General features: G+C 41.5%; 1 protein-coding gene across 1 annotated transcript in view; it reads left to right on the top strand.

The window, feature by feature from the left end:
• The window catches only part of plekhh3 (pleckstrin homology, MyTH4 and FERM domain containing H3), a 41612-nt gene that overhangs the window by 3986 nt on the left and 13904 nt on the right, over positions 1–23722 (top strand). Inside the window, exons 2-5 of the mRNA XM_089019152.1 lie at positions 5055–5113; positions 13879–13973; positions 20317–20499; positions 22357–22514. Coding sequence (XP_088875278.1) covers positions 5055–5113; positions 13879–13973; positions 20317–20499; positions 22357–22514 — 495 coding nt within the window. The remainder of the gene's footprint in view (positions 1–5054; positions 5114–13878; positions 13974–20316; positions 20500–22356; positions 22515–23722) is intronic.

The raw sequence follows: 23722 nt of genomic DNA, 5'->3' as shown, positions 1-23722 counted from the left end.
TAGCGCACAACAAATTAACGAATAACTAGTTTTTTTAATTTGTAGTGATAATGATGACTGTTATTGTGGTTTACATATGCCAATTTGAAATTTTAGTTCAGATTTTAGCAAGCATCATGGAATTTCACAAGTTTGATTTGCTTTCACGGGCCGAATAAATTGATATGGCGGGCCATATTTGGCCCCCGGACCATGACTTTGACACCTTTAAAGGAACACAGTTGCAGCAGTTATGCTGAGGTTCTTGTCTACAAAACTTTAGCAGCATCAGGGCCTCATTTTGCCATCACCATTCATGTCGTCCAGGATCAATTTGGACCTCTGGTTGATCAGTGCTGACCTTCTTCTTGCCTCACAATCAATACGCTTCCTCCGTTGCGCTTTCCTGTAGCTCTGACTCACTGTGCTCGGCCCTGGAGCTTATATCAGAGTCAATAGTTCACACCGAGCCCTCAATTAAGAGCACAGCTGAAACACTCCGAGCCAATTTTATCAGCTGACCTAGTCTTGAAGCGCTACAATTCGTTATGCTCCTACCCTGCACTGCCTCCCCAACGAGTACACACATTTTAGCTGATGGTGTTTGCCTTTTTCTTGGTGTCAACGGATTGTGCCTTTGGTGGGGGAGGGTAGCTTTGCCGGAGGCCCCATCCATGTCCAAAGTGAATCCCAGGCAGAATCCCTTCAGGGAGGCGTTGCCGTGGAGCGTTACGCTTCCTGCGCTGCTTCAGGACACATTTTCACGCAGCCGGTCGGACCTCCCTGGATGTGTGTATAAAGGGCCTTTCAACGCTTAAACACAACTGGGATAACCGCAGTGAACTTAAGTACCAACTATCCGAAACCCTCGCTGCCATCTTTGGAATTTTGCTCGCTCAGCACAATCCGGAGGTGCCCCTAAGTACCTTTTAAGTCTGAAACTAATGAGACCCCTGCTCCTGCGTGTTAGTAAATCTTCCTTCAAAGATGGAGCAGTTGCCTATATAGTCGCATCGAACTCAACAGCCTCAATGATGGGAAACAGGAAGCTTCTTTTTATTTTATTATACCCCGCCGCCAATCGCAAAGTTTGACTGCTTTTTTCACACTTTCTGAAGTACATAACTCAAAAAAGTACTCCGTCTAATTCCACGAAACCCGCACGGAGTGGTGTGACGCGGCCCAGTAAATCATCACATTGGATAACCGAAATCTGGATAATGGATCATAACCGAAATCTGGATCATGAATCTGATGATTCATGGGAGACGGCAAACATGATCAACAGCGTACAGCTCGCATGAATATTTGGCCTTTAGGCGGCTAGTTGTGACTCTGTTGTATTCTCATGTCATCCATGTAGCAATATTTGCGCTCTCACAATAAATATGACTTGTCAATGCATATTTTTGCCACCAAAAAGATACAGGTTTGCTAGCCAAGTGTAAAATATGAAATGTCGTAACCTTAAGTCAGGGGTGTCCAAAGCTTCTGCAAAGGGGGCCAGATTTGGTGTGTTAAAATTGTAGGGGGGAGGGGAAACCTCGGTGGAATTTCTTTACATCTAACATCAATTAATTTAAATACATTTCAGGGAGCCATTTTATGTTTAACATTGTTGTTTTTTTATTTTAATTTCAGCTAAGCATGTGTTTTGGTTCATTTGAAACATGCATATCAAAATAAAATTGACATTGAAAATCTACAATGAATATTCACTTTACCGTATATTCTGTGTATAAGGCGCACCCAAAAGCCTTCAATTTCTTCAAAAGATGACCCTGTGCCTTTATACGCCGGTGCATCTCATGTATGAAGTTATTTTAAGACAAAACGGGTCTCGCAACTACTGTCAGCAGCCACCAACTCCATTTCCCCCTGTAGAACTGTAACCACAGCCTATACTGTAGCACCTTATAATGTGGTGTACCTTATACAGATAACATCCGACTTACGACCGAGTTCCATTCCGACCAGACGGTCGTAAGTCAAAATGGTCGTAAGTCGAAATCCATTCAAAATGTTGAATAGAGACTCTGAGGCTAAATGACTCAGAAACCAAATCGTTTTTCATCCAGTAAGTCCGGTGCGCCTTATATATGGAAAAAGTTTGAAAATACACCATTCATTGGGGGTGCGCCTTATACACTGGAAAATATGGTACTTTTTTAACATTAATTTTTTAATTGTCACATTTTAGACAATGGGGGGTCAATTACTCATATACTAATTTGCTGTTCCTAATTGAACCTCTAGATGGCAGCACCTAGCACACATAGGTAAGAGAGCCCCTGCCCAATGTATTCATTTGACATGCAAGCCAGACGTTATTAATTTTATGACGGAGGCTGCGGGCCGAATGAAAATTGACCACGGGCCGCATTTGGCCCCCAGGCCGCGCTTCGGATTGCAATAAGTTTAAGATACAATTTAACATACAGTAAAGTCTCGTTATATCGATATCGAATATATCGATAGTCCCGGTTATATCGATACTATTTCTATGCACGCACGGAGAAAATTACATGCAAACAGGGTCGGATATATCGATAGTCCCGGTTATATCGATATTTTTTCGGACTCCCTTGAATATCGATATAACGAGACTTTACTGTATTCTGCCTGTTGCAGGTGGGGGAAAATGGCCATATTAGCATTGCTGCTGCCCCTTGTCGTCGCTGTCACTGGCCTGTCCTGCTCTGTGTTTCAATTTGGTTTCCGTTGCGTCTCCGCCTCACCACCTCCGGGCCACACATCTGTTCTTTGGACCGACACTGGCTGAGCCCAAGCATTTCCTCATGGTTACTCAGCCTCCCAGGAGAGTTGGAAAGAGAGAGCGGGAGAGTAGCCTGGGAGGAGGGAAGGGGGAAGGGGGGGTACAAGAAGTGGAAGCCAGCCACGGGACGAAACGCATCACGGCATCTTTCCCTCTCTCCTTCCATACCCCCGCTCTATTCTGGAGTGATTCATCCCCCGAGCCGTCCAACGGGGAACTTTTGCCAAGGCTCTGCATCGCACGCTATCCTTGTTCCTCATCCCACAGTCCATTTAGTACGCTGACAACACACCAAGCAGTGTCACGTTCTGTTTTGGAATGACACACAATACTGAAACTCTTCAACCTGAACCTTTTTTTTACGTTTATTGACGCACGCGTGGGTTTATATTCTGGAATTGCAACTTTAAAATAGTTGTCCTGACTACTAGTCATTTCTAGTTTTCTGGCACGGCTTACAACTTGGCTCAATCTTTTATGGCTAACACGCGTATGGTCAAAAGAGTCTTACAGTCCACGACACGTTTTAACCGGATGCCTTTCTGACGTCGTACGGTTGTTTTTGGCAACCTGCTTTGACGTTTACAGTACCTCACCCAGAGTTAAACATTCATATAATATCCTCCTTCCAGCTCTCCATTGCTCCCTCAGACAGTCTGATTCATAAATATATCATAACTCCAAACCGGCCTATAAATTGACAGTTCTTGTTTAGTCTTGGTTATTTTTGAACCGCCCGCAAAAGAAGCCATGGAGTGTTTTTGCAGGGCAAAGGGCTATACTTAGACCGCTTTGCCCAGTCGTAAATTGTGTGCGTGTGTGTGTGAGTGGGGCATATTGCTGACCTGGATTGGGTTTCAGGTAAACCAGCAACTACGGGTTGAGCCGCATGAGTCGGGCCAAGGTTGAGGTTTAAGCTGCGGTTCGGTGGTACCAAATCATGGCGCTGGGACAAAGTGAGTGAGTGGTGCCCTTCCTACCAAGAATCGGCTCCGAATGGTGAATAAGCTGTCAGTGAATGTCTTGTGGGGTTTTCCAAGGTCATGTTGCGAACGTAGAAGATGAAACATGGTGAATAAAAACTGACTGCTTACCAGACCAGTATTGGGATGAACAATTAGTTTCAGGTCACAAAATCAGTATCATGTAAAAACTGAGGGATTGTTGCAAATACTTATTTGGTAAATTATCCGGTTTAGTTTGTTGCGATGGGAGGTGTAAAACTGAACGTGTTGGTTCAAGACCTCGAGGTATTTTCAGGTGAGCAACCTGTTCAGAGAGTGGACCGATCCCTGATGTAGATCTTTGGAGTTTTACTGGTTTGGCTAAGTGTAGCTGTCGCACAAACGATTCCTCTGTTGCCTTCCCAACTCTCCGCTGTCCACATTAATGAGGCTGCTTTGCTTTCGCTGCTACCCTTGCAAGTGAAAGCCAAGTGTTCCTGGCTTAAGGTTTTGCCAGACTTCTGAGTCAAGGCTAATGAAGAATTAGATCGAATAGTTATTGGTGGGCTAGTCCTTTCGCCAAAAGTTATTTAGGAAAGCCATTAGATGACAACTGAAGAACCCTTTTCCTTGAAAACCATTCCAATACCTGCCAACTACTCCGGTTTTGCCGTAAAAAACTACGGTTTTCATTATCCCATTCCGGGTTAATAATGAAAATTACGGTTTCCAAAAAAAAAAAAAAATCCAAAATCATCAAAATAGTATTGTACTCAACGTTAATTCAAAACACGAGAACAGGCGATCGGCACAGTGCTAGCTGTTAGCTTCCTTTAGATGAATTGCGCGTGCGCGTGGGTCTTTCCTGGAATCGAGACTCAAGAGTTAGCGTCATTTTTATCATTGTCGAGTAATGGCGTCTGCTGTAGAAAAATCAACAAAAAGTGTGAAAAGTAAAAGAAAACTACAGTCGTTTGGTGAGGAATACTTCCAAGCATTTCCAGGAGTCTGACTTTGCTTAAGAAAAGGTGAAAATGATGCGAGTTTGAGTTTCATACCTCAATCTTGGCTAATAGCTGCTCATATAAATGATTAAAATTCCCATATAAAAGTTGTAGTACGCCGTACATTATTTGAAATGATAAAAAAAAAAAAACGCTAACAAACGGAAATACCCATGCACAGTAACCCGGATCCCAGCGTATTACACAGCTTTTCTGGTTTCAGAAGTTGGCAAGTATGCCATTAGCTTAAACGGGGTGGACCACTAGCTATATTTCTAGAGGTAGCCGTTGTTCGGCGTTAGCCAAAGTAGCGCTTATTGATCTTTTCTTCCCTCTTTTCTGTGTTGACAGAGTCCATCCGAGGTGATTCACGTTTCTCAGCCGACACGTACTGCAAACGGGACAAATGGGTAAGTAGTTCAAAAAAGTAGAAATTATCAACCATGCGTGTCCATGGCACACGTTATATCTCATGAGGCCTCGTATCAGAATACACGTGTTTATGTGTCTGCGGAAACAGTAAATGTCTATTTGCGTGTGCACATTGTGACACCCCCTCCCACACACACCCACATTTATTTTGATTCAAAAAGCCACTCATCCCATCTGGTCTACTTCAACTATACGCTATTGGTCACACGTGCTCAGCACATGTGTGACGTGTTTAATTTTCGACTTCTAAACAAATGCCAGTTGCGAGAGCCCATTCGTTTCCATGCATGGAGCACAATGGGACGTTTGGTTTCAGATGGTAGAACGACACCCAACCAGAAAATGCTCGGAACGTTGTCGGTTTCGTTCACATTTTGGTTCCGCTTAGCGTCCTTTCAATGCCGTACTTGATATTAGCGCTGTGTGAGACGGTGAATGAAAAAATAGTATTTGAGTAGGTAGGACAGCTTGTGGAGTGGCTCGTGGTCGATGTCCAGTATTTTGAGTAAATTAATAGAAAACTTTACGATTCAATTTTTGGGTTGGGGATGGTGGTGGTCATTGTTCTAGTGGTACAATGAAGTCCTGTTCCGACTATTTGTGACTTTTAACATTTTATGTATATTTAGCTGGCTATCTATTGGCTTTCTATTAGCTAGTTAGCTGGTTGGCTGGCTATCTATTAGCTATCTGTTGACTTGCTAGCTGGGTGGCTATCTATTAGCTATCTAGTGGCTAGCTGGCTGGCTAGCTATTGGCTATTAGCTAGCTGGCTATCTGTTTGTATCTATTAGCTAGCTAGCTGTTTTTTTGTTTATTTGAGTTATTCCGGATTGAGTGAACACTGGCGCATGTGGCTGCCACTGCTCACCCACAGAAAAACTGATCCAGTGACTATAAAGTGACCTTGGGAGTTTTGAAAGGTGCTTACACATAAAATTTTTATTATGATTGTTATTATTATTATTATTATTATTATTATTATTATTATTATTATTATATATTTTAGTTGGTGTTTCAACGGTCACTGTTCTTAGCTAGCCTGTATAACATCCAAACTCTACATTCTGTATTTTGAGAACCTCCCAACCACCCACGCTTCCCTCGGCGACAATCTCGACTGTACATCTGAAGACTAGGAAGACGATGACTCACAAAGCTCAACTTGTGGGGACTATCGAGCTCATCAAATGTAATGGCGGAAGGCAATTTTTTAGGATGTCGCTTCACGCTGGAAGGGATAGAAGACTAACTTTCTGACTGGACTGGTTTATGCGTGCGTGCGTGCGCATTTGTGTCTGTGTGTCACTCTTAAAATGTGGCCGCGACAGCCTCAGACACACGTCATAATTAACTTTTTAAAGGATTGCGTCAAAAGGCGGCCCCACTGTAATCACAGTTGTCGAGATTAGAGAGCGCCCACGCTTGATCATTACCTGGCCAGTGACGGAACACGGCCGCTCCTCGCCTACGCGGAGCCACGCCAGACTGATAAGTCACCACAATGGGACGCCGCCGTTATCTGCAGTCTCAAGGCCCGCCGAGTGCGGCCCGTGTTTACTTTGGAGTCCAAACATGATTTTCCATTCGTCGATGTCATTCGCCGTCAAGTCATTGAGTGTGGCGAGAACGACGCGGACAGCCATGATAAGAGTAACTTTGTCGATGTGGCACTTTTGAACTCATCTCCTGCCAGACATGTGCAAAAATGTGTCCACTCTAAGTGCCAGGGTTTTTGGCACAACTTGTCCGCAGGTGTCTGTTGTCCTTTCAAGGAAAACCGACACCTCAGGACAAGTTGTGTCCATAATTAGTAGAATCATTTCAAATGACTTCTACTGAGCGCATTTTACAAAGATTCCACCGCATATAGCTATATTTTACGTTTTAAGACTCACGCTCAATATTCAGGAAGTTTTGTTTTCGAGTTGATGACGATGCCTGACGTGACGTCACTGAAGGAACGTCCCTGACCGAGAAAGCGACACGCAATGCATTTTGGGTACTTTGTTGGGTCTGAAAACATCGTGTTGATCCGTGTTGATGACGAAATTAGAAGGAAAACGCATAAATAACGCGATGGTGAATCGTTGTGTGTTGCACCAAAACTACTGTTTGATGTTCGCTGACACAAATTCCCAGCAGACAAATCAGCCCATTTCCAACGGAGCTTGGGCGCCATCTTCTGCATTTTCTGGGACGCTACACAACAGTCCTGACGCCTCAAAACGACCCAGAAGGACTCCTTTAATCGATTGCAAACATTTATGCTTTCCTCTTCAGAACTATTTAAATCATATTCATAACTATGAGTAACAAGAAAGCATCTTCTCCGAATCTGAAGCCATTGTTTTGATTCTCGAGCAAGGCAAGACGTCTTAGCGTGATGTCACGAACTGGGGAAGGGACTTTCTGAAAATCCCCAATTCGCATCTTATTTTGTTGCAGTTTTAGCACACTTTAAGTCATTTTTATTGGTGTTTTGCACTTGACTAAAAATATCAGCCTGCGTGTTTTGGGTATTTTAGGTGCTATAAAACGTTTTTTTGATGTCAGTTAGGAAACAAAAAAATTGTGTCGGTTGTCCTTTGAATGTCTGCGGGATTTGGTGCGCATGGATCGGTAGCGCCTGCCTGAGGGGAGTCGCTGGAAAAGGTGGTGGGCAGGGTTCAGAGGATTTCCGCGCCCTTGTTTCGATTCTTGCAGTGTGCAAGTCCTCGAGAGTGAGTCGGGCGGCGCCAATGATTTTTTTTTTCCGCCCTACTAACTGTCCGTTGAAGTCGGATTTTGGTGTTTAAAATTTCATTTGGTCGCAACTTGGACCAGAATCTTATCTATCGAAGACATCCTTCTGTTAATTTTCTCCAACGTTAGTTTTCTTGTCCGCATTCTCATTATTAGACCAAATCGTAGTCCGCAAAGTATGCTGGAAGGGAAGTCGACACTTCTCCATTGCTTTCAGCTTTTCAACTTCAAAATGTTTTTTTTCTCGGGGGGGTGGGGGGGGGGGTTGTCAGCTGCCAAGCAGTAATGACTGAAAGAGGCCAGTGTGTATCTTCTGCGGTGCATGTGAATGTTTGTATGCACATTGCAAGCGTGTGAGACCCCCATCCCACCCTTGCTGATTGCCTGTCTGAGTGTCTGTCAGATATCGAACTGTCCCTAACGACTTACACGTTGGGCACATATAGAATGTTTACGTTCGCATTTGGGTTCATTATTTCGTTTGGACTCAAATAAAAGGCTCTATTGCTTTGGATTTTTTTTTGCGCTAATCTCATGCACCTATGCACACAAACGCATGCTCACACTTTCTCTCTCCCTTTCTCGCAGTCACACACTCAGACTTCCTGTCACACCACCCCCCTCCCTACTCAAAACATGACTTTTTCTCCCCCTTTCCCCTCCTCTTCTCCCCTGTGCGTTGAGTCCAGTGATTTCTTGGCTGCTGTCTTGGGTAAACAGTGTATTTTTAGCAGGAAGGTCATATAGGACCAGTCTTAATCACCACATTCCCATTTTTCCCACCAGTTTGCCTTCAGCTGCAGGCTTACCCTCGGACCACTGTAGGGTGGAGAGGGGAGAACGTAGTGCATAGGCGACATGTAATTATTTCCAGTGTATTGTATTGTATCCACCACCTCCTTCTTCTGTTTTCATAGCCATTTTTGATATGGATAATAATAATAATAATACATTTCGTTTATAAGTTTCTTTTAAAACTCTCAATATCACTTTACAGTCACAGGATAAGTTTCTCTGTAGGTGACACACGCGCCAGCGTTCACTCAACCCGGAAGTAACTGAAATAGATAGAAATCTAGCTTGATAGCTAGCTAATAGATAGCTAGTGATAGCTATTAAATATCTAGCTACATAGCTAGCCAGCCAGCCAGCTACATAGCTAGCCAGCCAGCCAGCTAGACAGCTAATAGATAGCCTTTAGATAGCCAAATAGCCAGCTAGCTAGATAACTTTAAGTGTGAGTTCATGACCAAAACGTGAGTACAACTCGCTCTACTTTTGTATCTTTAGTAAGTTGTGGCTCATGTTCGTGTGCTCGTTAGCCACACTAGCCCGCTAACATCAGGTGACCGAAGTTCGCGATGTTTGGTCGAATAAGACAAAAGTGTAGTTTGTAGTTTTATGTCGAGATGTGTTAATAGACGATGACTAATTCCTTTTCGTTCCGAAGATGACCGTGTGTCTTTGTTTTCGCATGCAGTGAATTAGTTACATAAATTTAAGGTTATGAATATATATTCCATTTAAATAGCGTCTCTTAAAAAGGCAGAATTTTTCAAATGTTCTGAATACACAGTCACGATTTGGCAATTGCTTGTGGTATTGGCGCTCCGGTTCATGTTGTTCCTTCCTCTTTGGGGCTCAAATGTTACCCTTGTCATCGCTTTCCTCTTTTCATCCCACCTCAAGCTTTGTTGCTGGGTCACTTTTTAGATTGGGCGAGGGTGTTTAATTTAAGGATGAAAGTCATGTGAGACTGGGAAAGTAGGGCAGCCCCACCCCCTACACACACACACGCGCGCACACACACAATCACACACTCACACACTCAGTGATCAAATCTATTCATGACACTATTTCCTTTCATCCTAGCTGAAACCCTTCTATCACACATCACATCTTCACCTCTTTTCCACACTCTCCATTGCTCTGGATAGTTGAACCCAAGTACTTAAAATCCTCCATATTCTTTATCTATTCTCCCTGTAGCATCACTCTTGCACTTGGATCCCTCTCATTCATTGTCACGAGTTATGGTGCACCTATTTTGTATTTTATTTTTTGGGCATTTGCATGGCAAATGCTGTCACATGTTTCTTTGCGAAATAACCCCCCCCCCCCCCCCTGGGCTGGAGGTTTGGAAATGATTTCCAGTTTTCCTGGAATGCTGGTTCTGAGGCTCCTGATTGATTTCAGAGGCGTGCCCCAAGACCTCAAAAAAATGAATCTGACTTTTTTCTCCTGTCAAGGGTGATGTCCTCATTGATCTGAAATTACTCGGAATACCACATTGACATTGAATAATCAATTATTTTTCAATTGTGGCATAAAAAGTAGACATAAAAAAATCTTCCAGATAAGACCCAGTTTCCATGCTGGGGTGTTTATTTGCAGCGTCTTGGATTATTATGCGCTCTGTCTGCCTTGGGTCCGCATGCGAGAGCTAAAAGTATATCAAAGCAGCAATGGAATACAAGCGAGCCGCATGAGCTATTTGGAATTTGAAGAACCCAAATCTCTTAAAAACTCTTGGTTGAACTTTGCTGTGAGCGTTTTCGGGGTTTAAATGTAGCCACCATCCCAGCAGCAGAAGCTTGCACGCATAGTTTATTTTTAATGGCGTTCCATCGCTGGGATAATATTCTTGGATTTCAAAAAGCAAACTTGGCTGTGTAGCCCTGTTCAGTTTTCTAGGAAAATGTGGCCACGTTCCACGCCCCGCCAAGTCGGGATGCTTCTATTGTTCTATCGTTGAGAGGAGCAGGTCAACTTCAGTGCCTGGGAGGACAAACACTGTTGTGCCTTTAACACTGCACAAGGTTTGCCTTTTTTAACAGGTAAATTTTATCTATCTATCGATCTATCTATCGATCTATCGATCGACCGACTGAGCTAGCTAGCTAGCAAACTAGGTATCGAGCTAGCTATCCAGCTAGCTATTCAGCTATTAAGCTAGCTATTCAGCTATTGAGATAGCCATTGAGCTAGCTATCGAGCTTGCTATCAAAAGTCAAAGTCAATTAAAAGTCAACTTTATTGTCAAATATGCAAATTAGCGTGACATACAGCACAGATGAAATTATTGTCCTCTCGTAGCTAGCGTGCAAGGCACTTATAATGACTTTGACAAACATAATAAACATGAAAACGCCATTTTGCGCCGCCATCTTAGGAAAAAAAAACTAAATAACAAATAATATGACAACATCAAGCTATCTAGCGAGCTATCTAGTGAGCTATCGAGCTAACTATCGATCTCGTGAGCTATCCAGCGAGATAACTATCTATCTAGCGAGCTAGCGAACTAGCTATCTATCTAGTTAACTAGCTAGCTATTTTTTTCATAATCTGAATCAGAAAACCTTTAATATTCCCACAATGGGGACATTTTCAATCCACACCAACAATTTGAAAACGGGTAGGGGTGTCAAAAGATTAAAACAAAGTATTTTAAGCATAATAGAAATGTCAGAGGACTAAAATGTGCTGTTTTTTGGTAAGGAATATTGAACACTGCCATTAAGATTTTTTTGTGTGTGTTCAGCAAAGACTTATTTGGAGAGGGGCGCATGTCTGATTAAAACCTCAATTTTTTTTAAACGCTATGTTTTATTTATTTGTTGCCAATTGTTTGAATGTCACGTTGGTTCTACATAAGTTAAGCATATGCTTTGCAAATAAACTTTATCGCCAATGTTTGAACCCATTCAACTTCAATTCCTGTGCAATTGAAGTGAAAGATGGCAAGCAGTAATTGCAAAAACAGACATTATATATAATGCAGCTCGGCCGCCAATCTTCTCCTCTCCAACACCCCCCCTGAGGGCGATGTGGAGCTTTTTGGATGTGCACAGCTGTTTGGCAGATAAATCCACAAACTGTCTCCACCCTGCCCCCCAACCACTTCATACTACAAACAGCAAGACCCCACCCCCACGCCCCTCATTCCCAGAAGCCCTAGCAGAGCTTGTGATGGAGGAGGGCCCCCGCACTAGGCCACTTCCTGTGGAGAGCAGGAAGCCATTTGACACGGGGATTAAGACGACAGAGAAACGGCGCAAAACAGCTCGTAGCCATGAAGAAGAGCAGCTTGCTCAACCCGAGTTACCAGAGCTTCATTGCTTCATCTGTTTGTCTGCTTACGTTTCACTCTCTCACGGTCACAAATCTGCCCGGAGACACTTCATATTACCCACAAAGGCTCATTGACTTTATTGTTCTTGAGTCTGAAACTCATGACAAAAAGTTACCAGACACCAGGGCAGACAACTCTCAAAAGTTGCCTGCCAGGCCATAAAGTTGCCTGCCCCATTTTTCACAACTTGAAACACAATAAGACGAATAATCGCAAAAAAAAAAATATATTGTTACAAAGTACTATAAAGGATTTTTTTTAATTAATGATATACCTACCACAAATTCTCCCTTGCCTAATTTATGGTAAATATCCCTTTCTGAAGATTTTGCTCCAGTCCAAAACGATGCATAGTATTCTTTCGGGCGTGGACGGCGATGCGTGACGTCGTCACAGGGAAATCTTTTCCCTGGCTTTTCAAAAAAGCAAAATATTGACATTGAAATTTGACAACTGGAAAAATATACATGATTATACATGATTTAGAAATGTTTTTCTCTCTCTCTCGAAAAGAGGCTTATTTGTCTTCAGTGCTTTATCGAGCTTGACTTGTTCTGTAATTATACTATCAATGTCACGTCTGGAAGCAAAAAATAATAATACGCAGGGGGATGAAATGCAACTAGCGATAAAGGTCGTCCGCCCTGCCATACCGAGTCGTCAGCGTAACAGAACCACCCCGCAGTCGACCAACAGATGTTTGATGTTCAGCGCTTGAGCTCCTCATGCCTCTGACCTCTTGAACTGTACAAAAGCGATACGGCCCGGCGGGTCTGGCGTCGCCCTGTCACGTTTATTTTCAGTCGCTCTTTCCTGACACGGCGGCCAAGGTGATAAAAGCGGGGCAAGATGCCCATGATGGCGTCGTGGGTGTAACACTTGAGGACATTATATGCAACTTCTTCCTCCATCCAAATTAAGGGTTGACGGGACGAGAATGGGGGAGGCCACGGGTCTGTCTCAGGGCCACTTTGCTTTCCAGCTAGTGGGAGTAGTCGCAAGTTATTTTTTGACATTCTTCTATCAATAATAATAATATTTCATATTTAAGCGCCTTTCAAAACTCTCAAGGTCACTTTACAGTCAGCAGTCACATGCGCCAGCGTTCACTCAACCCGGAAGTAACTCAAATATATAGAAAGCTAGCTAGCTAGCAAGCTAATGGAGAGCCAACAGATAGCTAATAGATAGCCAGCTAGCTAGCTAGCTAGCCATTTAACGATATAGCTAATAGATAGCTAGGTTGATAGCTATCTATCAAATAGATGGAAAGTTAGCTGGCTAGCTAATAGATAACCAATAGATAGCTAGCTAGATTCAACCCATATTTACATACAAGTGCATGTTAATTAAGTAAATTATTGGCAGGAATTAATTTTACGTTTTTAATGTTCCTGTTGTTTATTATTTTGATTTGTGTTGACTATTATGTGAAGCGCTTTGTTACAACTGCAGCTGTTGTGAAAGCGCTGTATAAATTAGGATGTATTGTATTATGCTGCAAATACATTTACTTCACACAGCATGAAATATTTCATGATCTTGTTTCTTATAATAGATAACCAATAGATAGCTAGCTAGATAGCTAGATTCAACCCATATTTACATACAAGTGCATCTTAGGTACAGTATTGGCGAAAAAAATTGTTTTCAGGAATTAATGTTATGTTTTTATGTTCCTGTTGTTTATTATTTTGATTTGTGTTGACTATTATGTGAAGCGCTTTGTTACAACTGCAGCTGTTGTGAAAGCGCTATATAAATTAGGATGTATTGTATTATACCTCTGATACATTCACTTCACACAACATGAAATATTTCATGATCTTGTTTCTGATATAATATCTTATATTTCAAACGCAGAGTGGCTGTGTCAGACTCGGCTGATGAGATGAAGAGCCTTATGCTGGAGAAGAACAAGATGGCCCTGGAGGAAGAACCTGAAATTCTGGTCAAAGGTGAGTCAGGCTCATAAAATAAACATTGTCGTTGGCTATCTAGCTATATAGCTCATAGATAGATAGCTAGGTAGCTGAGTAGACATTAGGAAGAAATATTGTGATATATCTCTTCTCTTTGTCTTCTCTGTAATACCGTCGAATATCAAAATAGCGCAGGATTGATTGTGCAGTAACTAAAGAAAATTGAAAATGTTTGTTTATTTTATCGATGATTAAATTCTTTGACTTGAATTAAAATTGTGTTGATATATTAGAAAATGAGATTTTAGTGAAACAATAATTTTTTCATTTGCAATTTAGAAATAGCATGCTCCCATGAATGTATTTTGGTTTATTTCATTCAGTTTTGTATACTGTGGCAATCTAGTTAAATCGGGCCCCATTCATTTTAGAATTTGGCCTCCTATTTGGACACAAGGGGGCCAATCGGCTCCCTTTTTTAATTTCCCGGATGCATCCCTGTATATGTAGTTTGTTGAATGACTAATACAGTGATACATTTGCTTACGAACGAAATTGGTTCCCAGACAGAGTGTGTAAGGTGAAGTGTGTATCCCAAAAATTAATTTCCTATAGGAAACCATTAAAATGAGAATAATCCGTTCCCAGGTGCCCATAAAACATAATTGTCTACTTTCTAATTTTTTAAGGCTTAAAACTACACAAAATATACCTTATTTTATGTATAATAAATGTGCTATGGTATTATAATTAAAGAAATAAACTGGACTATATAATAAAGTGGTTTTATTACCTCCCTTCACTGCTGCGTTCTTGACCAATCACGTGGTTTTAACCGACGACTGGGGGCGGGGAATAGACGACAAAAAAAAGGTCGGCAGCCATTTTCTTTTTTGGAGAATGGCTTCACTCGCTCTCTGACTGTAATGTTAAAAAATAATAGTTTGTATGCGAAGGTAAATTTTTCATAAATTTAACGTTCGTAAACCAAAAATTTCATTAGCGAAGGGGTTCGTAAACCGAGGTATCACTGTATATTATTTGTGAGGTTTGATAGTTGTTAATTATTTAGCTCTTTGATCCATTTTGTAGGTTTACACAAATTCCATCGCAGTTTCTTGCATAGCTTTCTTGAACGTTTGTTTTTGTCATGTATCCGCATTCCAACATTTTATTTGCTATTTTATTTCAAATTATGACCGATTAAAGTAATCAAACAAGTCCAATTAGAACCAACGTTATGAGTCACTTTCATCTCAATGCTGCGCTGAAAGGTTCAAGTCCTGTCCTCGTAAATAAGCACTGTCGAACACTTCTTACTGCTTGGTCACCCGGCAGCCAGCCCGTTCAGCTACAGGCCGCATGCGGTCAGCGCCTGCTCGCGTGGGCCCAGTGCAAGGATGGCCGTCGACGTCACAAGAGTCGTCTTGCCTTGCCCATGTCGTGCTTTTGACGACTGAGCTCATCGGATATTTTGGGTTGTTATTATTGTTTTTTTTTCTATCCGTGCCAGTACTTGGATAACTTGTATCCTGTTTTGGTGTAATGGTGGCTGTCATGTTGCCTTGCTCTGACAGTTACCATGCGACGCGGCAGTAAAAACAACTGCAGCTCTAAACTCAATGACCCTAAATATGAACCATACTCTTCAGGCCAGTGAATGTCAATGTCTAGTACTGTACTTTTTTTTTCCCCGACTGGATGTTGTTCAAAGAAATATAGTAAAAGGCCTTGCGGGTATGTGTAAACATTGACCCCGGCCATCTGAAATAGGCCATAGTGACAGAAAGAGATTACTTTATTGACATACCTCTGTTGCTTTACAGTTCAAATAAACTGGCATGATGGCACTCGCACTCACGCTCCATTAATCGCTCATCTGCGGGCCATTTTTTTTGGGGGGGGCACACTCATTAACTCATTCACCGCAAGACATATGCAAAAATGTGTCCACTCCAGTGCCAGGGTTTTTGTTATTGTCATTCGAATTCCAGGACCCACAGAATGCTGCTGTGGACTGCAAATTTCCCCATTGTGGGACGAATAAATGTTTTCTGATTCTGATGTTGAGTTTTAGGACTACATAAGCAGCGTAAGAAACCTTACACTCTCTCGTTTCATCAGAAAAAAAAGTTATTTCCTAAATTATATGCATCTGGAGTTATATGAGCTTGAAATGAGGGCGACTGTCCAAAATACAATGCAATACATATATGTTGATTTATATGGCGATTTAATAACAGCTGAAGCTGGAACAAAGCGCTAACATAGAAAAAGGAAATACTGCCCCCTTGTTGAAGGGAAAAACATTGCCAAAGGCCATGGCTAGCGCTTTATCGACACCCAAACAAGAAAAAAACAAACACATTTGAGAATGGCGCTTTATGTCATATTTTCAATTCCCGGATAAATTCTCGAATGGCAGTGAATGAGTTAAGAGTAGTGCAAAACATGCATGTTTGAATGTTTTTTTTTTTTTTAATTTCGTAATAAATAATACATGAAGATTAATGACAATACGGAGGTGTTTGCAGTCAAGGGGGAGGGAATGGACTGCGTTCCATTTTTATTGTATCCCTGGGCGAATCCAATGTTACAGATTTATTAAATCGGGTAAAAAGAAAACATTTTAGTTTTATAGGCGTTTAAAACTTGTTACAGTTTATCCAATGTATTTTTTTGGAAGTCTAGATGCAGCGTAGGAAAAATTAACTGAAAGACATAGAAGTTGTCAACTAACACATTTTGAGGGGACAGTGCTGCTCAATAATTGCAAATAGCAAATGAATCAGATCAGAAAACCTTTATTCGTCCCACAATGGGGAAATTTGCAAATGAGAAGTAAGTAAGTCAGTAAGTAAGTAAAAATGAGAAGAAATCGATGCACGGAGAGGGATTGTGTGCTCTTGTTCTGCTTGAGGGGGTAAGGATATTGGAACTCGGTTGAAAGGTCACAAATGAAACAAATTAAGGATGAGTCGCAGTCCCCAGGAGGAGGCATTAGCAGGACTTAGATGGGATCCAGATGGGGGGGGGGGGGGTAAGGCGAGTTTACGAGGTCCCTAAAGCCGTCCTCATTCCCTTTTTTCTGCTGCTCATCTGTTTTAACAATAATAATAATAATAATAATAATAATACATTTCACTTATCAGTGCCTTTCAAAACTCTCATGGTCACTTTACAGGCACAGTATTAGTTTTTCTGTGGATGAGCAGCGGCAGCTACATACGCCAGCATTCACTGAACCCGGAAGTAACTCAGATAGAAAGCTAGCTAGCTAGCAAGCTAATAGATAGCTAATAGATAGCCAGCTAGCTAGCTAGCCATGTAACTATATAGCTAATAGATAGCTAGGTTGATAACTAGTCATCCAGCCAGCGAGCTAGATAGCTAATAAATAGCAAATAGGTGGCTAACTAGGTAGCCAGCCACGTAGCCATCCACATAGCTAGCCAGCTAGCCAGCCAGATAGCTAATAGATAGCAAATAAATATCTAGCTAGGTTATTTTATATTATTAGCTAGCAAATCGATAGCCAACAGATACCTAGCTAGATAGCCAGCCAGTTAGATAGCCAACCAGCTAGATCGTGAATAGATAGCTAGCCAGATAGCTAATAGATAGCAAATAGCTAGCAAATGGTAATAATAATAATAATAATAATAATAATAATAATAATAATAATAATAATAATAGTTTTGTGACTGACAGCAAGCTGAATTGCGACATACCATGCCTAACAAAGGCGTCGACGTATTTTAGGTGTGCACTTCTCCCGTCCGTGTCTTGTACCCGCTCGGCTTGTCTACATTCTTGATGTGCTGCAAACTCTTAGTTTTAACGCTGTGGCGTTGAGTAGCTTGCAGGTCTATTTTCGTCTCCTTTTCATTGACCCTCCATAAAGATCATATAGATAGATTCTTAAATAGGAAACAGCCTGAGAGCACCCCTTCATCTCACTCCATGTGCGTAATTATTTTGGCCTGATGGTGTCACCGTGCATGGGAAAACCACGTCGGCTGAGCAGAGGTGGGGGGGTGCATAGAAACATGTAAACGTGGAGGCCATAGGAGTAAACAGGCGGAGAGGTGGCACGAAGCTCACCAACCGCAGAGGAAGCCGTGATGCTCCTATGGCGTCATTGCCAGATTCACGTTTGCCTAATTGACGCTTTGAAGTCACACTCCAACGTGGGTGAAAGTAGGCGCATTTCCAATAGTCACATACATGGGTTCAATATTATCATCACATTATTTCCCCAAATACTTGCCTGGAGCCTTTGCCACAGGACGTGCTATGACATTTCGACACGGCAGTCATCGAATCAATCCCTTGTTCTTCCATCACGGTTTGGTTCATAAAAATGGACAAAATCTGACTTCAACGGACAGTTAGGAAAAAAAAAGTCACTGGCACCGCCCTACCCATTACCGAGGGCTTGCACACTGCAAAAATCAAGACAAGGGCACGTAAAATCACACTGGACCCTCCGCACCCTGCCCACCACCTTTTCCAGCGACTCCCCTCAGGCAGACGCTACCGTGTGTTCTCCTGGAGACAAATTCCTTGTGTTTTCTACGTACACATACTTGACCAATAAAGATGATTCTGATTGATGTCACAGTTGCTACAAGCCCTCATGTGCCCTGAACTGTGATGACAAACAAACAAACATCTGGCCTGTATTCATTTAGCAAAGTCAAAAAATATCGTGGTTTGAAATTCTTCTGCGTGACAACTTGTCACATGTATCCATGCACTGTTCTTTCACTAACACGACTGTATCTCTCTGCTTCCTCTTACTCCATAGCTGTAATTAAGCCAACTGGATAGAAGGCTTTCATGGCTCTACCATTAGCTAGCTATATTTGTACCCCTCCTAGCATTTTCCCCAACAGGTCCATCCCATACAGGAACGTTGGGGACAATTAGAGACCTCTAGGGTTATTCTTAGTAAAACATTATGTAGTGATGTTTTTGTAGCTGCAGGACAAGGCTACCTGTTGGCCGGAACATTCGGAAAGAGGGTAGTTTTTCTTAGAAATTCCCTGATAACATAGCTGCCAGAATGTGGTGTAAAGTCAAATAAGAACAACGTTTTGGTTTTGGCCCAAAGTAAATGAGTGGCCATTAGCATCCAGCTGAGCGTACACTTCTACCATTTAGAATAAGCACCATTAAAATTCATGTGTATTGTTTGTGCATTATTGTCAGTTTGATGCCATTTTGCTGACTCTTCACATGATTTAGTTATCTCGAACTGTGGTAGTGAGTAAAAATCCTGGGCCATGTGTTATCTGCCGTCAACTGCCCAGGACGCTATCCAATTCCACTGTATTGATCCAAAACATTACTCATTCACTCCAAATAATGTATCTTACTTCATTTATCCATCGGTGACAGAATAATGTGCCTGCTACTATAATTTGAAATACAGTAAAGTCTCGTTATATCGATATCGGATATATCGACAGTCCCGGTTATATCGATACTATTTCTATGCACGCACGGAGAAAATTACATGCAAACAGAGTCGGATATATCGATAGTCCCGGTTATATCGATATTTTTTCTGACTCCCTTGAGTATCGATATAACGAGACTTTACTGTATTCTAAATGAATGAATAAACGAATGAATACATGAATAAATGAACAAATAAATGAATGAATAAATTAACAAATAAATGAAAAATAAATGACAAATAAATGAAAAATAAATACATAAATACATACATACATATATAAATACATACATATATAAATACATAATAAGTAAGTAAATACATATGTAAATACATAGTAAGTGGGCAAATAAATCCCAAGTAAATAAATAATAAGTAAGTAAATAAATAAATAATAAGTAAATAAATAAATAAATAAATAATAAGTCAGTAAATAAATAACAAGTAAATAATGAATAAATGAATTAAAAGTAAATAAATGAATTAAAAGTAAATATATGAATTAAAAGTAAATATATAAATAAATAGAGATTGAATAAATAAAAACTGGGTAAATAAACAAAAAAAGAAGTCATCGAATAAATAAATGAACATACATAAAACGCATACATACATCAAAAAATTAACAAATAAATAAATACCTTCATAAATACATAAATACATACAAAATAGGCTGTTAACAGGATTCAGTAAAGTTCTTATTGCGTGGTTATCAATTCTTGTTGGAAATTGTAGATCAAGGTCAACGAAAAAGCAAAACCTGAATCTTAGCATCTCTGCGTTTTCACTACTTTCAAGGCCATTTTGCTATATACTGTATTCGCAACAAAAAAGATATTAGCATATTAGCATTTCAGCTATCCTCTATCACCATAGTTCCTAATCCAAATGTCATTTTATTTTTTTTCTTGGAAGGTTGGCTACTACGCGAAGTGAGAAGTAACTGGATCAAGCAGCGGCGCTTCTGGTTTGTGCTAAACCAGGACTCGCTGGACTACTACAGCGGCCCGGAAAAGGGAGCCCGGCGACTGGGGACGCTGGTACTCACCAGCCTCTGCTCTGTCATCTGGCCAGACAAGCTGACCTTCAAGGAGACGGGTGAGAGTCACACACACACACTCACACACGACTACAGAGCAAGGCTGACATATGGCCGACTTAAGCGTGACATCTCTGTAGTGGTTTCATGTCTGCAGTGGTCATATCCCTCTGGGCGTTTTGTGACATTGTCTCTTTCAGAGATTCCGAGTGGAATGTTTTGCATGTTTTCAGATATATGTGATGTCTTGCGGTTCCCCTTTTGTGCTTTCCACACGCACTGTAATTGTGAGTCTTTGTGGGAAGCCCCAGCACTGCTCAGTCCAAAATGTGGTCAAAGGTTTGTTTAGAATCTTTTCAGTCATCAGTCAGGCATCTCGGTTCCTTCTCTGAATGAAACTAAACACTTTTTAGGACACCAGGAAACCATGTCTGGATGAGACGATTGTCAATATTTTGGGATTTTTACTACTCAGCCTACCCCGGTCCAGTGGCAAATATTTTGGACTACCTCATTGTGTGCATGATGGGGATTTTTCTTGGTGGGGAGTGTGGCTTTCTCCTGGCGTTGTAATGACTTCCATTTAACTACTGTCAAACATTTTGTTCCTGATTCTAGAATTGAAAACGTGTACTTCCTCCTCAATATTTCTGTCATGATCTGGTTGGCGACCAACGGGGGGCGCTGTCGGCCCCGCCTGCACCTGCACAGGTGCTGGTCGTCCCGATCAGATTGGCGACCAGCGGGTAGCGACGTCAGCCCTGCCGGCAGCCTCGCAGGTGCTGGTCGTTAAAATCAATGACACTTAAAAGGACACCTGGCACGATCATCTGGTGCCGATTCATTGTTTGTTTGCTGCTTGGTTGCAGCATGCATTGTGTACGTGTTTGTTTAACCTTGGCGGACTTTTACTTTTGGTCTTCTTTTGCTACTTTGTATTTTTTCCATTCAGATCATTTTGATGTTTTACATTTTGTTCCTGCTGACTTTATTTTAATACAATTTGTCAAACAACCTCCTGCTCCCTGCTGCCTGCTTTTTGGGATCCGAACCCGCCATCACCACCTTGCAGAACGTGACAATTTCAGAATGTAGTTCCTGTTCAGTACTCCTCATTAACCCTTTTCGCCTTGTACACTCTGTCCGGGAACCAATTAAGTTCATAAGCCAAGGTGTCACTGTACAGATGACGGCTGAAGAAACATTTTCATAGACTGAGAGCCTACACAGACGTAAATCACAGGTGTCAAAGTTGTGGCCCGGGGGCCACATCTGTCCCACCACTTCATTTTATTCGGCCCGCAAAAGCAAATCAAGCATGTCAAGTTCCATGATGCTTGCTAAAGTCCGAACCCAAATTTCAAATAGTCGTATAGTCGTATCTAAACCACAATAACAGTCATTATTCTTGACTTCAGATTCGAAAATTAGTCCTTCATTAATTTGTTGTGCACTCTGTATGTGATATGTGGAGAGGGGTGAAACATTCCAACAGCTTCCTCAAATTCAGAACAGCCCTTGAGAGGAAATCATAACTACAATGTGGCCCGCGGGCAAAAAATGACTTTGACACCCTTTTGTTCTCGACTAACTCCCTGTCATGAGATTGCCTTTTTTTGGCACCCTTCAAGCGAATTTCAAAAGTGTCAGTCACGCCAAGCTGTTCAACCTCATCATTTTAGGGTGTTGGGATATCACGAATCGGAGAACACGCTTGCCAAGTCACGTAGCAAGAAGGCCCGATAAGAGCCCTGGCAGCTCAAAGTTGCTCATACAAGAAACTCTGGTTTTCTACAAAGTAGACTTTGGAACGTTTTTGTGACCCAATTCCGCTGTTTGATTTGGCGTGGTGTAATTCCAAGAGTGCTGATAGATCGCTGGTGATATAATGTCATGTTTCTGTGTTGTACTTCAAGGCTACTGGAGCATTACGGTGTACGGACGCAAGCACTGCTACAGGCTGTATACTAAACACTTCAACGAGGCCGTGCACTGGGCCTGCGCCATCCAGAAAATCATTGACACCAAAGCGCCAGTAGAGACTCCCACCCAACTCCTGATCCAGGATATAGAGGTATGGTCAACCCCCCGCACCCCGCCTGTGCTCGATTGCTATGGAAACCACCCAAAGGGCCTGTGAAGTTCAAAGTTTGATGATGTCATTGTATTCCTCTGCAACTCAAATGGCGAGGCGGAACTTGGGAGATAAAAGTTATTGTTTGGGGTTGCTGAGTCACGGCGTGAACAAACCAGACTAAGGTGGTCTGATGAAGGTTATTTTTAGAAGCAGGGTTGCTAGAGAGAACAGCTCAGTGGAATCTCATGGAACAGGCGGTCACTTGGTCTCGTCTCGTCTCAGACCTGTACAGCATTTCTGCTCACTTTCGCTTCTTGTTTGAGTAATCAAGAGTGTCTCATCTTAAAATGCTTAATCTGTCCGGTGGCTTTACAAGTTGGAACTCGCACCCGCATTTCCAAATCTGTTTTGTGTTTTAACTTATTTGCTGCCATTTCCGAATGTATTTGGGAATTGAAAAGTGTGACGTTGAGCGCCATTCCCAGAATTTTTTTCGGGTTTTGGTTTTTCCTTGCAGGGGGTGCCGATAAAGCGCTGGTCGGACCTCTGGCAGTGTTTTTTCCCTTCCACGAGGGGGCAGCATTTGCCTTTTGTCCATGTTAGCACTTTGTTACAGAAAAAACATCCTGTGACTGTAAAGTGACCTTGACAGTTTTGAAAGGCGCTTATAGATGACTATTCTTCTTCTTCTTCTTCTTCTTCTTATTATTATTATTATTATTATTATTGTTGTTGTTATAATTTTATAATTGTATGATTTTATTAATTTAGTAATTTAGTAATTTATCAATTTATCTATTATTATTATTATTATCATTATTATTAGTATCATCATTATTATTATTATTCGGTTGTTGTTAAAGCGGTATATAAGTCAATGTATTCTATTATATTTTGTACAGCCGCCCCTATTTCAAGCTCAAATACCTCCAGGTCCATATAACTTAGCAATTAACACTTTTTTTCCTGATGAAAGAAGAGTGTCAAAGGTTTCTAACGCTGTATTGAATGTTTATGTAGTCCTTAAACTCAATATTCTGTTGGTCCTGCAATTTGAGTGAAAATGACAAAAACCCTGGCACTGGAGTGGACACAATTTTGCACATCGTCTGGCAGTGAATTTAGTTAAATTCTTCTTTTTTTTCTTTTTGCCCTTTAGTCGTGAGCAACCTTAACAAGGGACAGTAAAATTCCAGTATATCAGG

This window comes from Hippocampus bargibanti, linkage group LG17 (genome assembly GCF_051943395.1).
Source record: "Hippocampus bargibanti isolate YZ-2025 linkage group LG17, ASM5194339v1, whole genome shotgun sequence".
Classification (NCBI taxonomy): domain Eukaryota; kingdom Metazoa; phylum Chordata; class Actinopteri; order Syngnathiformes; family Syngnathidae; genus Hippocampus; species Hippocampus bargibanti.
The sequence above is the reverse complement of the archived record's forward strand: the minus strand, read 5'-3'. Positions and strand labels throughout refer to the sequence as shown.